The 20,025-nt window shown below is 39.1% G+C and overlaps 1 protein-coding gene across 12 annotated transcripts in view; it reads right to left on the reverse strand.

Moving 5' to 3' along the window:
• Window positions 1-2,300: 2,300 nt before the first annotated feature.
• Window positions 2,301-20,025, reverse strand: part of acaca (acetyl-CoA carboxylase alpha) — a 34,237-nt gene continuing 16,512 nt past the window's right edge. For 11 of the 12 annotated variants that reach the window (XM_037979007.1, XM_037979005.1, XM_037979006.1 and 8 more), the window contains 21 exons: window positions 18,560-18,601; window positions 17,747-17,962; window positions 17,456-17,611; window positions 17,158-17,382; window positions 16,162-16,317; window positions 15,898-16,044; window positions 15,253-15,522; window positions 14,808-14,905; window positions 14,510-14,630; window positions 14,239-14,349; window positions 12,096-12,239; window positions 11,863-11,983; window positions 8,499-8,595; window positions 8,288-8,384; window positions 8,074-8,209; window positions 7,814-7,991; window positions 7,619-7,731; window positions 6,807-6,961; window positions 5,837-6,007; window positions 4,080-4,216; window positions 2,301-3,994 (listed from right to left, as the gene is read on the reverse strand). In XM_037979007.1, coding sequence (XP_037834935.1) covers window positions 3,868-3,994; window positions 4,080-4,216; window positions 5,837-6,007; window positions 6,807-6,961; window positions 7,619-7,731; window positions 7,814-7,991; window positions 8,074-8,209; window positions 8,288-8,384; window positions 8,499-8,595; window positions 11,863-11,983; window positions 12,096-12,239; window positions 14,239-14,349; window positions 14,510-14,630; window positions 14,808-14,905; window positions 15,253-15,522; window positions 15,898-16,044; window positions 16,162-16,317; window positions 17,158-17,382; window positions 17,456-17,611; window positions 17,747-17,962; window positions 18,560-18,601 — 3,018 coding nt within the window. In that variant the 3' untranslated portion in view covers window positions 2,301-3,867. Of the gene's footprint in view, window positions 3,995-4,075; window positions 4,217-5,836; window positions 6,008-6,806; window positions 6,962-7,618; window positions 7,732-7,813; window positions 7,992-8,073; window positions 8,210-8,287; window positions 8,385-8,498; window positions 8,596-11,862; window positions 11,984-12,095; window positions 12,240-14,238; window positions 14,350-14,509; window positions 14,631-14,807; window positions 14,906-15,252; window positions 15,523-15,897; window positions 16,045-16,161; window positions 16,318-17,157; window positions 17,383-17,455; window positions 17,612-17,746; window positions 17,963-18,559; window positions 18,602-20,025 lie in introns of those variants that run through there. The other variant, XM_037979010.1, reaches the window with a different exon arrangement.

Consider the following 20,025-nt stretch of genomic DNA (forward strand, 5'->3'; position numbering starts at 1 on the left):
GGGGGAGGGGGGGCATGTTACAGGCAGCAGCTTTCACCTGCTTCACAGTACACAGGAGCTTTTTGGCAAACGATGGGTCATTCTGGGTATTTCTTATGTTTAAATATCAAATATTAACATTTGCGGCATGATAGTTGTTTCATTTTTATTGTGCTTTCGACGACAGAAATTTATACTGAACCCTTGCGTTTTCTGAACCTCTTTTTTTAATCACCTTAAAACATCCAAAGTTTGGATCTTGTTCTGAAGTGTTCCTCCTCCATCTATAAGTTTTCATGTGCATTAGTGCATTAGCTCTCCCTTTAATTTTCTCTCAATATTTACTTAGAAAATGGGTGCATTGTGTGATGATGATCACAGAAGGTTCTAATCTTTGACCCCTGCATCTGTTGGACAGATTGCCCCTCCACCACAGATTTTTGCCTTCTCTGCCCTCTGAAGTTCTTGCTCGAAAAGTACAGCACATTTATTAGAAAACGGTGGATCTGCACTGGGCAACTGGCTTGTTTGGCATCTTTCAAACAACAAAAAAAGTACGAAGAAGGCACACTCATGAGAAAGTATAAAACACAATTTTCTAAAATCAGAAGCGAGGCCGAAGTGTTTTTGGTCTCATTTGTAAAGTTTAGCTTCTGATTCACATTTGTAAACCCCAAAAAACTCCTTTATTCTTACTACTGAACTTAAATCCGCTTTTAGAACTTGTGGGTTTTGGAAAAGTTACTTAAAGTGTTATTCACTCACCAAAATACAACTGCTTAACAGTTTAGTTTTGAATCTGCTGCATTTAGAGTGACAGATTAGGAAAAAAAACCCAGCCAGTAATCATTTATTTCCTTACTGGTATATTACATAGTTAAAATAAGGAGACGCATACTTTATTCCCAACCCAAAGATATAGGCTTTCGACCTGAGGTTTGTCTGGCATGTCTGAGGAAGACCTTAATGTGGCTGGACTGCTGCTGTACACTTTAAGTCTGGTTGAAATGTTAACAAAAAAAAAAAAAAGGAAAGGCTGGCATGCACGGTAGAGATGAGATGAGCTCTTCAAAATCCTCAGCCTGGAGAGAGGCAGAGCAGCTGAGGCCTGGCACTCCCTCTGTGTCACTCCACTCTTTGTCACGGGCAAAAAGACTCGTGTTTTCAGGCAGTAATCAGACAGCCCCGGGGCTCTGTAAAGACCCTGTTCTCTTTTCATATCAACTGTTGCATACACCTCGCTAATTGGAATTCTGCAACTGGGTCACAGGCTTTGTCTCTCAAGTGCCGTCAAGTCATTGAGACGCGTGAATGTGGAATTATGGGCGCCTCGGATGCGTGATTGTGTCTCGCCTCTGTGCTATATTAATGCGTCCTTTTCAGTCTCATCGCAGACACTGATTCCCCCCCCAATAAGATTTCTCGTTGTTCCCTTGTAGATTTGTGTTCCTGTTATTGCCTAAAATTGGCAGTCGCTGGGGTTTAGCATTTGGGAGAACTCTCCAAAGTAAGCTTTTACGATAAAGATTTGAAGGCTTTAATTGTTGAAGGCGATTAAGAAGGCAGATAGGGCTGTTTCTTTTTTTACCCCTTCTTTAAAATCCACAAGCTGAGTCCACACAGTTAACTGGAAAAGAAACATTTGGTAATTTCTTGAAAGTATTAGCAAACTCTTCCCTTTCCTTTGGTGGCTGAGGACTAACCTGATTCTGCAGTTTGTCAGTGATTAAAAGCAGAATTAGCCAGCCTTGCGTGCCACCACAAATGAGCAAAACCCTCTGGGAGACCTGGGAGACCAAGCAAGGCACATTTCCAATTATACAACCAAATGACTCATTTTCTTATTGGGTCTGCTATAATTGTGGTGGGTATTGGGTGCATGCAACTCAATTTGTCTTACATATTTGTTGGTTGGATGGTAATAGAGTTGACAGAGCCAAGGGGATGATATAAAAGAAACAGAAAAAGGATGAGATAGATCCCTCAATATTTGTTTGATCTGCTTCATCCTCCTTAATACTGTTGAAGTTTAAAACCCAAAAAAGAAAATGCTACTTTAATAATTATCTGTGGATTTAAGGAACGGGATCATTTTCAAGTAATCAGATAACGCCTCTCTGGACTGATAGACTTTGTTCTGACTGCTGAAATTAATGAGGCTTCCTGTGATGTGATTATCTGTCCCATGAATCATCAATATGTAAAAATATTTGTCAAATTAAATTAGTGCAAATTCCTGGAAACTCAAGTTCTTTTTGGCTGATAAAGGTTTTCAGTGGAACAAGACGACTTTAAAGTTTTCTGAACAAACACACTTTGAACTAAGTTGATAAGCTTTATTAGAGTTACAGACATGTTTAGAGCTCATCACCGTCGGTTTAACTCCCTCCTCACACAGAAAAAAAAACCTAGTTACTTATAAAGCAACTGGTCTGCAGGTGAACAGGGACACAAGGAAGGCACAAAACTTTCCACAAAGCCAGCAGGATTTCAACAAAACAAATGACACGATCTAAGAAAACAAAACAATGCATTGTTGTTTTGCAATGAATGTTCTCTTTTTTTCTGAAGGTTTTCTATAATTTTCTTTCCTTTCATTGACAAACTCAAAACGGTAATATCTGATTCAGACTTTGCCTTCAGGAATTATTATTAACAATAAGTAACAACTCAGAAACATAACAGACAAACGTTAAATACAAACATATCGGCAGATTCAAGTTCAAATCCGACACCATCTAGCGTGTAACATTTTCAGCCAGTTAAACAGCAGTGTTTGTCATTTCAGAATAAATATTTACTGATTTGGCTAATAGTAATATCACATACGTATCTTTGGTTAAAGACCTAAAGCTACTGTGGTGCTCGAATGTGCAAAAGCAACAACGACTACTTTCTAAACAAGTCAATTTTTCATGTTTTTCACTCTGCAGATGGATCCATTAGTGATTCTTATTTAAGCTTTTATTCATTCTGTGTGCAGTTACACTTTGTGTCACTTTGTGCGTGCACGCACTTCCATGTTTGTGATCTGCAGCAGTGAAAACTGTGCGGGTCCGACTCTGGCTGCAGTGTGAGGGAACAGTAAGCACTAAAGTGCCTGTTAAGTAGCATGTGTGGTGTGAGAACAGAAGGGACAGCTGTGGTTTTGTTGTGAGGCGAGATGCCCACTGCTCACTGCAGGGTAACTGTGAAACAGTCGGGGTCTAAAAGGGACCCCGTCCCCACTCCCTGCTGGGCGACCTCGGCCAAAATCTGCTTTAGTGTTCCCCGCTTTTGTTCAGTAACTAAGTGCTTCTCATTTAGTCGAGCAACACCCCTCGGCCCATTTCGGCTAACTCCCCAGGTGATGTGTTGTCACCGTTGAACTGGTCATCAAAACACTTGTAAATCTTAACAAGCATATGTCACAAACCAAGGTGCATTTTATCAGGACTAAAGCCTTTAAAAAAAAAAAAAAAAAAATTAAAAATGTTACTGTGCACACTCCAGCTCAAAAGGATGGAGGTCAGTGATTACACATCCTTTCAAGACATCTTTGTAAACTCTAAGAATATTATTAAATATTGTATCACAATGTATTTCTGCATTGTCATTTTTTTAAACTGCACTTAAAAATAACATTCACACACCAAAGTGAAAACTAACACACATGAAAGGTCATTTACAGGATGTTATAGCTCATGCCAGCCACCGAAAATCTTGCAGAGAATCATCGCCAACGATTCATTAGTAACCTGGCAGCTACCAGGAGCCGTCACGTTGGCTCCTCGTCTCAGTTTCCAGTTCAGGTCCCGGTGAGAAGCAGAGCTGGCTGAGTCAGGGCTCTCTCCTGGCTGTGGATGTGTACCTAGCTGTGCCGCAGCCAGCGAGAGTGAGAAGAGGCCGTTAGGAGGAGGCTGACGTCTCCATAGTGGACAGGATGCGCACCACCTCGGCTCTTTGCGTGGGCGAGATGTGCTGGGTCATGTGAACGATGGAATCCATAGCAACTTCGGGATTGGCTTGGACGAGGCTGGAAGAAAAAATAAAGGTTTTAAAATGAGCTCGTCTTCATTAAAGTTTTACTACATTAAAGCGTCACTGTTAAAAATGATCACCTGCGTATTTGCTTAAGGAGGTGATCTCGGCGGATGTACTTGATGTTTTCGTCGACAACGGATCGAGCGCCCTCTTCTTCAGCGAGTTGCCTCTCCAGCCACGCGACCACCTCTTCATTGTTGTCCCACAGATATGCCTGAAAGAATCACAGGTGTTACAGGAGAGAGGATGAATCATCGTGAGCAAGATTCAAAGTATTTACAAATAAACAAATGAAAAAGGAGGAAAATTTCAGAATAAATTAATATTTATTCTGAAACAACAGAATGGGAGTGTTACCTGATGGCAAACATAATAAAAAGACACAATGAAACAAATTTAAATGTATATACCACATACAGTATATATATGCACAAAACATTTCAAATCAACAAATATCAATGACAGGCAAAAACAAAAAAAAAGAAGCTTGAAGTCTTGTTGACTGTGCCTGTTTGGAAAATTAGTATTCATGAGTGCTGGCATTTCTGATCCCAAACAAAGCCAGGCTGGAGGGCTTAACAAAGATTTGGTAGCGTGGGTGGGGTGGGGTGGGGGGTTAATAGGCTCCTACTTCTCCTGAACAGTCCTGCTTGAGGTCCACAGAAACATTTAATGCCCTTATTAATCATTTTTAATCTGTTTGCTTTTAATTAAGAAACAGTGTGTTGCTCTGCTATCTGCACGTGCCAGGGCTGTGATTAATTGTGGCTTAAGACAGCCAGGCCTGATTGTGGTAATGTATGAGCTAACAAGGCCTTTTCTTAAGAGATCTCAAACAGCGAGCTGGCTCCTGTCACCCCAGCAGCTGCTCGTCTGAACCCGAGACACTGGCCAGGAAGGAACCAGATTCAGATATCTCAGAGGGAGGTTTGTTTTCATTGAGTATTCTATTATAAACGTTTATTTGATACTAACCAGTTAGCACTGTCCCATTTTATCTGCTGACCTGAATGGGATTCATCAGCCTCTATAGAAAGTCTCTCGTCTTACTGCCTACAGCTGCTGGACAACTGGTTTATGCGCCGATATGCAAAGCCCACTGAAACCGGGCAGCAGAAAAAAAAGACAACATCTGTTACCAGCTGCTGTCCAAGACATTGGAGCTGGAGTCCATCAACTGAATGAGAGGCTCGTGAGGGAAACGCCAGAGTATGGATCAGGATTAGCTATTTAGCAGTGAGCAAGTCTGCAAACTCAAAAACATAAGCACTAATTTTAGCGATTAAGTTCCTAACTGTATGCATAATATGAGTACAAATATAAAAACAACAAACCTTTGGAATTATGAAAATTATTTCATAAACATCTGTCTTGAATGAGTAGATTGCTCTAGAAACATAATTAAAAAAAACTAACAGATTTTTTTTGTGCGGTTGTAGGGAAAAGATAACATTTCTATTTTAATTAATTTGTTAGTTTTAGACAGTTTTAAAACAGAATATTTTTGGGTCAAACACTCATTTTTGGAGTTTACCATCATGGTTCTAACACCTGTATTGGCTGATTGTATGTATGGCAAGAAAAAAGCATTTATGTACGGAGTCTTTTTAATAGAAAAAATTGGAACAAATTAAAAAAGTACAAGTAAAGTATATTTTACCTTCTTCACAAGCCTGTGTAAACTGCTTGCCACAATAGTTTACAACAATTTTTTTACAAAAAGAACAGTTTTCTGTATCATTCCAGTGTTTAACAATCTTTTTTTTTTTTACTCTGAGTCACTGAAAATTTAGAGACTCAACAGTAAAAGTTAAAACGGTGCTTTGGGTTTTACCTTAACGGTCCCCTCGGCCTCCACAAACCAGCGGCGCAGCATGGCCTGGATCTGCCCATCTGTCAGCTCGCTGTTGGCCTCCTTGATCTTCTTCTTCACTGTGTCCTCCAGCAGCAAACGCCGCAGACGCCAGTAGAAGAACTGGCGTGATGTCTGCCATTCGAGGATGTCCTGAGAGGAGGAGAAAATGCAACCAGTTGGTGTACTAATTCGAGCCAAATTGCGAATTAAACGTGAAATATGCTTTTTTTTTAGCTTGTTCAGATTAATCTAAGGGTTGTCACATTCTCAAATTTTAAAAAATGTTTTTTTTTAATATTTTCTGACGAGTAAAATACAGGGGCATGCGTGTGTGAAGAATCACACAAAACAAGAACATGAAACAGTCTGTTTTGACAAAAAATACACTAAACTAAAGCCTTATGCATGATAAAGGCAAGGATCTTTTTTCTTTTTTTTGTAGGGATGCTTGATGGAAGTGTAAAACCTGCAGAAATGTGTATTAAAGAAAAATAAACTCCGACTTGAGTGGTCACAAACACCTGAAGATGTTTTTTAAGAAGCAACAATCAGAGATTTCTGTAGGCTCACCGAGATAAATATGGAGCCCAGTAAAATATTCTTCAGTGAATACTATGTGTAATAAAACACCGACTGCCATCCAACCATGAAACACCCTTCTGGTCATGTGAGCAAAGTGTACATGTGTGTGTGGGTGTGTGTGAAAGATGGGAGCATGAAGGTGCAGAACGAGATGGGGCTGCCCGAGGCTGCTCTGTAGTTGCGAAGGTGATTGACCAGGGTCATCAGGAGATAATTACGAGGACGAGTCTTGCAGGCTGGTCAGACCAAACATTATTCATTCGACAGGTGTGACAGCAGCTAGACTGATGCTCGCCGCCGGGCTTTTCGTCTTATTCGCTTCTTGCACATCGCTACTGAAGCAACACGGGGAAAGTCTTATGCTCACCGTGATGACACCCTTTTCTTGCATGCGACCCGGGGTGTCGTGGAGGTCCGCAAACTGCACAGCCACTTGATGGTAGATGGGCAACAAGAACTCCTCACGCTCCTTAAGCTTGGTCTCCAGCTCTTTTCGATCAGTAGGGCTCAGTTCTGGCGTTCCTGTTGGGATTTCATTAAACACTGATTTTTAGAAAACCGACATATTTGTAAAAGGTTTGATCACAGATTGAGTAGACAAGTAAAATATTACATTCAATACTAAACAAAAAAAGAATACTAGGAGTTTAAATCAGAGAACTCTCCTGTCCTCTCACAGCAGTCCCTCAGTATGTTGACCTTTCCTTATCACCTTATCCCATTAACATCAATCCCACAAGAGAACAGAGCAAAGAATCAACTCTGTCTGACAGCATTTTGTTTAGGAGCTCCTCCAAACCCCTTGCTGATTTTTTTTTGTCAATTCCAATCTGAAAGCTCTCCAGCCCTCCACAGTAAACCTCTATTCCACCGGTTTTGCCCAAAGCGCCAGTCCTAATGTAGAATTGGCCCAAACCAAAATCAATACTCTGCACAGGAGAGCTGGTGATTGATCTGAGGGGGGCTGTGATTGACACGTCTCCCGGGGGAAGTGCAGTGAAGATGACACAATCAACACCAAATAAAGCAGGATGGTGAAAGCACACATGGTCCCGCCTGATGTTTCGCCACCCCCAATGAGGACAAGGTTGAGGTGGCGGGACAGAAAGATGCCTGTTTAAGAAAATAAATAAATAAATAAATAAAAGCAATAATTAGAATTTAAGGGAAGAAACTCACCCAGTTTTTCAGCCAAAGCCATGTAGATAGGATCTATTCTTCTCATGGTTTTCACCAAATCCTTCTTCCTAAACTTGATCTCCACAGTTCCTTCAGGTTCCAACACTCCTCCTCTGAACACAGGAAGCATTCAAGTCAAAAAAAAAAAACTTGCTACAAACTGTATTCAATATCATCTTGTTCCGTTGAACTCACCGGCTGTCCTTGTCGGCGTACATCTCCATGTGACGAGGGTTGATGGTGGGATCTATGACCACCCAGGAGCCTCCCCTAAGCTCAGCCTGAGGGGGGATGTAAACCAGGACTGGCTGCTTGTACTCCCTTAGCCCGTCCACAATGTAGGCCCCAAACTTTATCACTTGGTCGTACATATCTGAAAACGGTTATTTCAGGTTAGAACAACAAACACTAGGTTCAATCTCATAATGGCTGATTATTTTAGGCAGCAAAAGTACCTTTCATTCCTCCAGAAAAGCCCCTCCAGTTGGCAAACACTATGAGAGGTAAGCCCTCTCGGTTCAGGTCCTTAATGGCCTGGGCTGTTTTGAAAGCAGAGTCTGGGAACCACACCTGTCCTGCTTGCTGGATGATCTAAATAAAGACGGTAAACAGCATTAATAACTTGTCATCTCAGTGCCTCTGTGCCGGCTCACACCGAGCAGCACTTACCTTTGCCTCAGAGTCTAAATTAGCCGGATCAGCTGGAATTGACAGCTCCACTGACCTAGTTTCCACAGCAACAACACCAGTAGGTATCCCACCCAGTCTGTAAAGAGAGGCAATTCAGCACCAATATCATGAAGACACTTAGAAAATGTTTTAGAAACCTAATTTTTATGAGGCAAGAGTTGCTTTTGTGACTTTTTTATTTGGAACGTACCTGGCTCTGCCTACCACCACGCTCTGAGCCCAAGGCTGCATGATCTCCATGAAAGAGCCATGATCAAAGAAACCGCTCTGCCAGGAGCCCTTTGGAGCTTTTTTTTTTTCATAAAGAAAGAGCAGTGAGACAGTGAGTGCAGAAAGTTTGTACAAATTCCATATGAATCATTTTTTTCCCCAAATGATCATCCCATGCTATTTTTATAACTCCTGACTTGACTTTACATTTAGTCTCGCCTCTTTTTTTTTTTAATTTTATTTTTCCCATTCAAGATCTGCAGTCCTGGCAGCAACCATGATGGATGATTGTGTAAGCGGCCTTGCTCAGCTCTTTTTCTGCTCGCACACCCTGAGAAACATGGCCAGCCTCTGAGGTTACCATTCAATTAAGCCTTCCCAGAGATGTTGACTGACGTCCCACACAGACCTCCCCCCATCTTTCTGCCATCCAAAGCTGTTAGTCCACCGATGTGGACCCTACCCAGTCCTGACCCACAATGTAAAACACACTGCATCAACGTTTGGTGCTGACCTTGCCTTTAACAGCATGTTGTTAAACCTTTATGATTTCTTTTCTTATTTGCTTAATAGTCTCTTTCTTATGATCATTTATTTCAGCCTTTAACTGTTGGGATGTCAGGCTGAAAAAAAAAACCCACTGTTGATAATTAAGAGACCTCCTACTTGACCAGAACTTTTTCTGTAAAATGACAGGTAAGCCGCCCTCCTCTTTCGCTCCTCTCTCGTGGTGTGCTGCAGGGCTCTATTCTTGGTCCCTTTTTCTCTTGGATCAGTTATAGCCAGACAATACTTTTCTTTTAGTTATGCGGATACAGATTCATTTGCACATGAAGCCTAGAAGTAGGAACTGTCATACTCTTTTTGAAAAATTATTGCCAGCATTAAGCAGTGGCTTCACCAAAGTGTTCTGCTTTTAAATGAACGTATCTTTTTTGGTGATGTTTCTCCTTCTCTTCAGATCTACAGTTAAAAACTTGGGGGTGACTTTTGACAAGGATTTGAAGTTTTATAAACATATAGCTTCTGTAGTCAAGGCCAGCTTTTATCAGTTACGTCTTCTAACCAAGGTTAAGCCTTTTTTAAAATTGTCCTCATGCTTTTATAGCTCAAGGCTCAACTATTGCAATGCTTCGTCTGTTGGAATCTGTTAATCTTTCAGACGCCTTCAACTTGTACAAAACGCTGCGGCCCGACTTTTAACTAACCCTCCCAGACGTGAGCACATCACCCGTTTTACTTTCTCTCCATTGGCTTCCAGTCCATTTTAGAATTGATTTTAAACGTTTTAGATTTTAAACCTTAAGCTCAACTAATACATCTTTACTGTTTGTCCCTAAGCTTAAATATAAACGTTGGGGTGACCAGGCTTTTTTGGTGGAACAAACTACCTCAGGATTTGCGTTCTATCACTGATCTGGCCCTTTATCTAATCTTAAAACCTTTTATTCAGGCAGGCTCTGGCATTTTTGTATTGTTTTTAAGATTGTTTTTAACTTTTGTATTGTGAAGCACTTTGTACACCATTTGGCTGTTGTAAAAGGCTCTATAAATAAATGTTGATTGATTGAAAAGACAACATTTTGAAGTTTCTAAATGATCTTCATAGCCAAAGCAAGGGTGGGCGAAGTCTCGTGTATATAATAATGTACAACAACTTTTTCCTTATGAAATGTATTAAATGGCTATATTGCAAAGACAGAGTACAGATTGGTATGGTGATGTTTCAGCCTTCTTTATCTTCACTCACTGGGAGTTTAGTTTCTCTTATACTTTCCAAATAAATTAAATCAGTAGCAAAGCAGATGACTGTCTTGTCTCCCATAGAACAACAACAACAAAAAGCCAAAGTGACACAAATCACATCCACAATAACAAAATACTGATTATAGTATAAAGCCTCCAAAAATTGTATATTTATTTTAGTGAGCGAAAAGGAGGCCCATTTGTTAACATGTTCACAATGTAGACTTCTGTCCTTGGCTTACACATAATACTAATTTTATGGGTTTTTTGTTACAAATATGATCAACCAGATTTTTTTTTTTAAAGTTATATGGTTTTGAAAGAGCTTTTTCAGGTTTTTCGATTACAAGCATAGTTTTTATTGTTGCATCGAGCCGTCTTTGTTGAAGATCTTTGAAAACTAGGCCACAGGAGAAAACCTAATAGTTAATGAATGCAAGGGGCCTGGTTCAAAATAAAAAAGTTTGCTACATTTAACTTCCATTTGGATTTGCTCTAATGTGTACAAATGTAAAAATCAAATATAGAACGGTGTACTTCAGTTATCTCACTGGCACCTTTAAAACATTATAGAGTTAAACTGAATATTTAAACAACTATTTGAAGCAGATTTTAAACTATCAAGATATATATTGCTACAAAACCCCAAAATACTGAGATATTAGTGACAGGTCATATTACCAAGTACTATGTGTGATAATGGACATTTCTATTTGTAATTCTTTTTAAAATAAATTAATTAAAGAATTTACTCTTTACAAAGACAGAAATATTTTGCATTTCTTTGAAACGGGTGCCTAGGAAAAGGAAGAACAAATTCAAAGTAATAGAACAAAGCTCCTGCACTCTGTTAGATTTTCAATAAGAATTTTAGCAACATTTTGGTAACTAGTCTTTCATCGGGAAAATATGTTTTTAACAATCAGAATCAATCCTAAATCTCAAGTTGTTCTGAATGTCTGATTAATCAAATCTAAAAGGGCACAAAATATAAATGTGAGGAATACAGACAACAGTTACTGTATATATTTTGATGTGAACTGGATTCTTGATGTTAAATTTTTTTATTGTTTAGGTGCTTAATTTGTAAATCTATTTTTTACTGTTGTTGTGTGATTACAGATTCGTAGCGTTTACATCTCTGTACCATCAGGATGTAAGTGGTCAGACACTTAGAATCACTCTCTTGTTAATATGGATTCTAATTGTTGAAAACTGCTTGACTAATGAAGGTTTGGTTACTGAAATGTTGCAATAAATTCCTACTGCAAATCTAACTGCATACAGGAGCTGTGTAATAATTTACTGTGAAAAAATGTGTTATTTGGACTGGCTGATCTTTTTCTTTCTATCCAAGTTGTTAATACATGGGGGCTAAGACACATTAACAACTACCTTCACCATACTGTAGTTAATATTGACTAACTTAATTAAAATCAGCATTACTGGTCAATCAGTATCTACAGGAGATATTTCTGCCCTTCACCATAAAGTGCATGAATTAGATTTTGCCTACCAAGCCATATGTTATTATTTAATCTCAATGTGAACTCAAAATGAGCAGCAGATTTTTTCTAATCACTGAGACAGACACTCACTCTGGCTGGGACGTCCTGCCAACATCCAGCGAGGGTCATAAGGAGCCTTGGTTGGCACAAACTCTACTGGCCGATCTATGGGGTCCTTGGCATAGAGGATGGGTACTGGGCTAGACATACACTGATAAACAAAACAATAATTGACAATAAATGGTCACTATGTTATATACGAATAAATTCAGAGCTGCTCCTAAAATTTGGACGAGTGAATTAATCACAGAGATATTTTTTACCTTGGGCATGTAGGACAGCCACAGCAACAAAGTAAAGACTCCCTCAAAATCATCACAAACAGTGTTGTGGGTCACCCCGTTGTTGTGCATGATCTGAATGCCACCGAGCTGATTGTTTGATGTGTAAACTTCTCGGCCAAGCACCTAACAGAAAAAAGACAAATGTGAGGATTTCATAATAAAAATAAATAGTTACAGTTCCTCAAATTCTAAATTTTTAGAAATAATTTTTGACCATAAAACAAACAACAGGTTTTGAAGGATTCATCTAATTACCTACGTTTTTTTTTTCTTTGCAACACCACAGCAGCAGTTTATTGATCATTTTATTATGTGGTTGGAAATCATCTTTTTATGATTTTAAATAGAGTCAAAACAATGTCCAATATTAACAACTGCCAGAGTTCTCACTGCTGTGTAGATGAGCTCAGTGATATTCACAAACATTGATAAAGACATGCCAAAAAACATCAACTTTGTCTGTAGAGAGGAGAAGCAGCCAGAAATCTCCTCCCCACGTTGGGGCAACACTTGCTAATCCCCATAGAGGATTTTCTCAGATGTGAATTTACCCACCCCAAACATATTTTAAATTCATTTTTGTTTTCATTTCATTGGCTTAAATCAAATTTATTGATGCATGTTCTGACTCTTCTAGACAAAAAGTTGTAAAACTGACTGGTTTATAAGTTGGAAGCCACCTAACTTCTTTTATCATCACATAGCTCATATGCTAACCTAAAGCCATAAAATCCCACTCCCTGCCCACCCTATTTTCATAAGCAGCTCAGAACAGGTGGCTGGGCGCTGACATGGTTCCATAAAAATCAGAGTGGAGCTCAATCCCTACCCTCAGTGCTCACCTTTCCAGCCATCATTTACTTTCTTTATTACCATTAATGGTTATGTATCTGGCTACAAATCTAGGGCACTCTCCTAAAGCTGTCAGGAGAGGCGGCAGCCCCAAGAAGCATTACAGTCACCTTGACATACACAAAACCCCTGAGCCTCCGGCCATCGCCGGCTTCATTAAGATTCCATGGCAGAGAGAGGAGGAGGAGATATTGGAGGAGAAACTGAGTGAGATGACTGGGAGCGAGAAAACGAGGGGCCAAATGCTAGCAACAGCTCACTGGGGTATTTGTGGCAGTAGTTACTATCCAGTCCCCATGAAAAAATGAGCCGTTTCTAGCAGCTAATGAAATGATGATCTTTGAGAGGCCGCCTGCAGCTTCCTATTAAGTTTCAGTTATTAACCAAGAAACCGCATGATAAATGAGCAGAAAAAAAAACCCCTTTATGCTTCTCTTGTGCTGATAGTTGAAGCCATGTTTAACGTTTAAAAATTAGACAATTAACTGTAAACCAATTTCCTACAACAATAAAACACCTCTATATTGTGGAGATTTGTAAGAAACCACCAATATTCTTACAAATAAAAACAAACTATGATGCTATCTAAAATTAACAGAGCTTCTGGTAAATAGAGGCACCATCATTGGGCCATTTGCATGGTTTACCATGTTGTGATCTGTCATCTAATTTGAAATGGAGTCATCTTAATGCACTGACAAGGACAAAGAATGGAAAGCAAGACAGGAGGAGGTAGTGAAGCATGCAGACACACACACACACACACGCTCGTCGAATGTACGCAGAAAAAACAATCTGCATCAGCGAAACTTTTCATTTTGATTAAAAACAAATGATATGGGTGTCCTGCACTGCAGCCTCTGGCATGTCACTCTATTTCTATGCAAATACAGCTTCATGGTTCGCTTTCAATTATTCCCCTCTGAGTGGCAGGCAGGCAGGCCTGTGGCTGCGATCAGAAAGGGAATCCTTGTAGAACAGAGCAGAGCAAAAGAAGAGAGCCTTAAAATTGCTCGCTCAGCGAGTAGGAACACGCCACAAAAGTCATAGTAGACTAGTGATATAATATATATATATATATATATATATTGTTTTTTACAGAAACTAAGAAACTATTAAAAATGTTATACTGAGACATTTATTTTAGGGGATTTTCTTATGAAAATGCCAAATTTATTTATAAGAGACGGCTCATTTGCACATCGTTCTGTCATCTCTATCACAATCAAAGTAAATTATCTTTCTCCTACACTGAAATACAAATGTCTACCTTGTTGAGGGCCCCAGCTCCTGTAAGGATAATATGAGAGTTGTCCACTTGAATAGTTCTCTGCCCAAGCCTCACAAGATAGGCTCCGATGCCTATGGCTCGACATGTGACCTATGAGACAAAACAAGCATCTTAAAGCTTTGGATACTGTATGTGCAAAGTATCCACTTGGCAGCTTTTCAGCTCTTTCTGTGTCACACAAGTGCTTAGCTTAAGGGCAAGGAGCAGACTACATGGATAAATGAGCTTTTTGAACACAAATTAGCCTTACCAGATTCATGGTGATTATCTCATCGTAAGCCAGAGAAGATTCTCCCGCGATCATTCCAGACCCTCTTAGATTCTCCACACCCAGTCCTTCCTCTTTTCCAATAATGTCAGTAATCTTGTACCTGCACAACAAGATATATATTCCACCAAAACCAGATGTGACCCAGACACACTTTCCATGTTTGAAGCTCACTCGATTACAACAGAATCATGCATGCCTGACTGATACAACAGCGGGTTATGGATTCATTTCCGTACATAACAAGTAAACTACTACAAATGAAAAAAAAAAGAAGTACCTGGATTCTCCCTCATCCTCTACATGTTCGCAATGTACAGAGTTTAGAGCAGAGACCTTTTTGTAATCTTGAGGGGTGAGGTAGAGATATTTGAAACCCTGCAGAGAATACAGCAATCACAACTTAATTACAACAAAAATAGATGTTACAGATGCAACGCAACAAGTAATAAATGAAGAGCAAAGGTTTAGAAAGCTAGTCAGACCAGCTTTAATTATACTATATGTAAATGTTTACACTTATCAATACAAAACCATCATTTCAAAAATTAATCAAACATCAGAAGGCTATCTGGAGTAAAGAGTGTAAAACAGCTGCTTAATATTGGATTATGGGTAAAACTGGAAAATCTACTCATTGGTTAATTCTAGGTAACATTTAACACAAGTTAGAAAAGAAAAGCTCTCAAGTAGAATGTTTTGAGTTTGAGACTCTGCTGTCCGACCTTGTAAGGATCAACTGGATCCTGCCAGGCCACATGGAACATATGTCTGATTTCCTCCGCCAGGCCGATGCGGGCGCCGCTGTTGGCTGCGATGTAGATGCGAGGGATGCCGCACTCTCGTGCCATTTCTGAAGCTCGCAGGAACAACATGTCCTCCTGAGGTCCAAATGACCCGATCTTGTGAGTGATATCGTTACTTATCACTATGATCTCACGTCCTGTAGGATACTCGGGAGTTCGCAGGGTCATCCTCCATGCTACCATACCAATCTGGACAGACAAATACAGACAATATAACACAATCAATAGAGAACGAGAAGATACTCGATGAGAACAATACAATACAATACAAAAGCTTCATTTGAATATGGTTTGTGATTGAGTTTATAAATAAAAGTTGAGGAAAATATCATCCTCTATGGTACTTTTAGAGTTGCATATGGACAACAAATCAAAAATTTAATGATGAATCTTTCCTAAAGTAAATGCCATAAAGCAATGAATTATCTAAGAAAAACAACTTAAAGAAACAGAGACACCTACAGGGCAAAATGTGAATTACACACTTTGAAACACCAAGGAAGAAAAAAATTGATTGCCAAATTAATTGAGTGTAACTTTTATTTTAAAGCCTAAAACACTGACCTCGTTTCCCCCTGGAAGTCTGTTCATCTGCACCAGCTGACCCTGGGCATCCAGAACCAACTCAGTGAAGGTGAGCAGCTCAGAAGGAAGAGGACATTTGGGTAATTGGGCATATGCCTGACAAGAGTGCCACAGCTTTTTCAAAGCCTGAAAGACAGAAAAAGGAAAAATAATCAGATAAACAGTGCTTAATCTTTGGAAAAGCAAAAGCTAAACCAAACTGTTTCTTTTTTGGTTTGTTTTATTTTTTTTTTTAAATGCTACCTGTCTGAACATTTCTGGAAAGTCGTAGACGTAGGTGGTGCCCAGAGATTGTGCCTGGAAGCGTTTAGACTGTAGCAGGTCCTTGGTGACATAAGGAGTATTGATGAGCATTCCATGTAAGGGGCCTTGTTTGTCCCCATATGCTTGGAACATTATCTGGAGAAAAAAAAGGATTTGTTAAGTGTATTTACAGAAAATATTGACCACTTTTACAGGTATGGGATTAAGATGACAAAAAAACAAACAAACAAAAAAGAAGTGTGATGTGTATCACTATGAGATGTTGCAGTGCCATTGGCAAATCAAATTTAAAGTGCAACTGTGTTGGAAATCTGAAAAACACAGATTTCTAGCAATCACTTTGAATCATTCAACATTGTACATTAAACATGATCTGTTGAGCCAAGCCAACACCAAAAAAATAAAAAAAATCCACTTGCTCTTTTGCTTTTTTCTTAATCTAAACATCACAAATTTGCCCAATAGTTTCGTTAAACTCATCCTTAAAAAAATCTATAACAGTCAAATACAAACAAATTGGTAGTTTTAAAAATAAGAAACTGAAAGCAAACACTGATCAAAAGCTAAATACAAAATATTCATCAAAAAATATTTCTTATTTGAAATTTTTGAATATTTCTTGCTTTATGCAGATTTAAACTATTCAACATTCATTTCCTAATGAATGAATCTACATGATGAAGGATGGTGATGACCAGATGGCTGGATGAAGCAAATCTTACCTGATCTGCTGCAACAAAAAAAATATTTAAAAACAAATGTCCTTCAGGATAAGGGCACAAAACCATACTGGATCTGAAGAACAATTAATAATTCCTAAGGGTTTTGATTTAATGTATAAAATGATAATTTTTAAAAAATTTAAATAATCTATTTTTTTGCAGCCAGGAGTTGAGGTTTCCAGGATGGAGTTGCAGCCCCTTGCCTGAATCTGGACAAAAAGCAAAGGAGATGGAAAATGTATGAGTGCCCCACCTGTCGGTCTTTGGGCCCCACCTGTCCCGTTCGGGAGTCGGTGACTTCCTTGTACAGGCTGATATCCAGATAGTAGCCCGATTCATTAGTGAGGAAGAGGCGGATGGGGATTTGCTTCCCTGTCGGAGTCAGGCGGATGTTGATTTTCAGCTCAGCCTGAAGGACGCGAAGCTTCCACAGACGGCTGCCGTAACGCATCACCATGGAGCGCACAGACTCCTCAATCTAAAGTTGGGTGAGACAGATTAGAAAGGGTTGATACTAAAGTGCCCTGTGTGTTTGTAGTTGTTTTGCAAACCTTTGATGGGTCCATGATGACTGTAGGGACAAAGTTGAGGAAAATATGGTTGCAGTCAGTTCGTACAGTCGTGTTGTTGAAAGCCACCTCCAGTTCATCCATGGCTTCCAGCAGCAGACGCTCTGCTTCATTATGAAGGTATTCAAAAGAGGCTTCCTATTATACAATCAAACACACAGTAAGTGTGTAGAACCCTTACAAATATGAACAGGTGCAAATATATATGATAGAATTAATAAATTTAAAGTCTTTATCACTCATAAAACGATTAGTCTTTTGTTGTTTTCTCACCTTTGTGACCAGATCTGAGTGGCGGATAATGGCTCGGACAAAGAAACGGTAGTCTGTAACCTCTGTGCCCACCTCCACCCGGGCTGCACCCAGGTAGAGGTGCATCTTGTGATTGGCACAGGGAATGGCAGTTAGGGCAAAATTACGCATGCGGTTGAGCTCCAACTGGAACGCCAACGCCGGCTCCAAATGCCGATAGATCCTGTCCTCCTCAAACTGTTGAGAAACAGACGAGACAAAAGCTTTAAGAGTTAAACAATACTACAAGGTTTCTTCAAGTCTTTTCTTTTTTATATTTACTCTCAAAGTAAAAGGTCAATATGCTTACAAAATGACAAAATTAGTAGTAGACTTTATGAGTCCAGAGTGTATATAAAAGTAGAAAAATGCCTGTGAGCCACATACTGTACTAAGTAAATGAAATCCTGAACAATCTTAATCTCAGAAAGCTGCTAATGGGTGTCATTTCTCTTTAATGGGGAACATAATTAAAGACTTCATTACAATAATGAGTTTTAGTGGTGCCATTTTAAAGAAACTATCAGGCACAGTGGTCAAGAAGAGCCATCCCTGACTGGTGTGGAATAGATTTTAGCAATGCCTGAAAGAGAGATGTTGGTGTCAATTCTATTTTGTTTTCAAACCCATTGGGTTTATGTTAACGCCATAACAATACAATGCAAATTAATTAAATATAAATAGTTGTTTTTTTTGTTTTTTGTTTAGTAAATAATGACTTTAATATTTTGGAGCCATAAGGAAAGACATTCAGAGGAGGAAAGACAATCTGACACATTAGATGGTAACACCTACCTTGTCTCTGGCACGAAATGTGAAGAATTTGGGAAATTCCCTCTGTGTAGATAAATAAAATTAATAAATATAGACAAATAAATAAATGTAAATAACAAACATATTGGCTGCATATATAATTTTTTTACATTAAAAATGATAAATCAAATTTAACTTTGATTTTTAACTGAAGTTTTTTATTTTCTGAAGAAAATTTGAAAAGTGGCCATGCAGCAACTGGCAGAAATGCCGACATACATCATCACTATAAAGCCCCAAAAGTAATTTGTAACTTTTATAATAATCTAAGCCGACAAAATGCTGACATTTTGATGTATAAATTGAATAAGAAGTATGATGAGAACCAAGATCAAAAGGACTGTTACAGCTACTGCCAGAGGCTCATTAGGCTCACAGTGATAACGACACACCTGTCTCTCAAACCTGGACAGCAAACTTAATTAGATAGGCATACAGAAAACACAGTAGAAAGTAAGCCTCAAACGAACAGACACTGGGCAAAAACTACAACCGACACAGTGAAAATGATAAAAAGGACTGCAAGTGGCAGAAGCATCTGTTCATGCCTGATCATGTTTACAAGTCTACAGTGTTTGAAGTAAGAGACAAAAAAGTCAGAGCTCAAATGAAATGGCAGTCTATAGAAGTCTGGTTGTACACTCTGCATCCTGGGTGGATTTGAGATTAGAACCTTGTTCTTTAGCAGTGAGTGACACACTAGGTGAAACAAGACAAAAATGCCTATGTTTTGACATAAAACCTGTATAAGAAGTGCAAAGTTCGGAGACATGAGAAGAACATTTTGAAAAGTTCAGACAGCTCAAAAGTTACAGTGCGTGCTCATCGCACTCTAAGTTGACCAAACTGTAGTAAAATCCCCCCAAAATAATATAACCAAACCTGAAATTGTGTAAATACCAATGAAGCTATTATTAGTATGCCAGTTTGGTCTCGTAAGGTCCAACTCTCTGTATCCTGTTTAAACTTTGAATGATGTTTCTACAGTGAAGTACGCCTGAGCCATAGAGCTACAAATTGGACTGTGCTTTCTCTCTTTTCACCAAAATTCTATTGTTGTCTATCGGGACATTTTTCACAGAATTTTTATTTTTCCTTGCTACCAACAGTTATAGCACACTATTCCTAAACGAGTCACTCGTTTCATGTTTTTTCCAAAGCTGCTGGCAGAGATGTGAATCGAAAATTGGGACGGAAACAGAAGAATGGGTGTTTCAGTGCTTACGCACTGGGACCCTAAATGAATAGCTTCAAACCTTACAGCAGGCAAAATTACCCAGTCTGGTTTTTTGCTTTCAGCGCTCTGTGACAAGTAAAAATGGAGTTTAATGCAGTGCTCTAAATGCAAAACGCCCTGCGCTAATTTTTTTTTATTCTATAATTTATCTGTCAAAGAATCACAGAGTATTCACAAAAGGCAGCAAGTTATCATCTCTGTGCTAACAGGC

This window comes from Kryptolebias marmoratus, linkage group LG13, assembly GCF_001649575.2.
Source record: "Kryptolebias marmoratus isolate JLee-2015 linkage group LG13, ASM164957v2, whole genome shotgun sequence".
NCBI classification, from domain to species: Eukaryota; Metazoa; Chordata; class Actinopteri; order Cyprinodontiformes; family Rivulidae; genus Kryptolebias; species Kryptolebias marmoratus.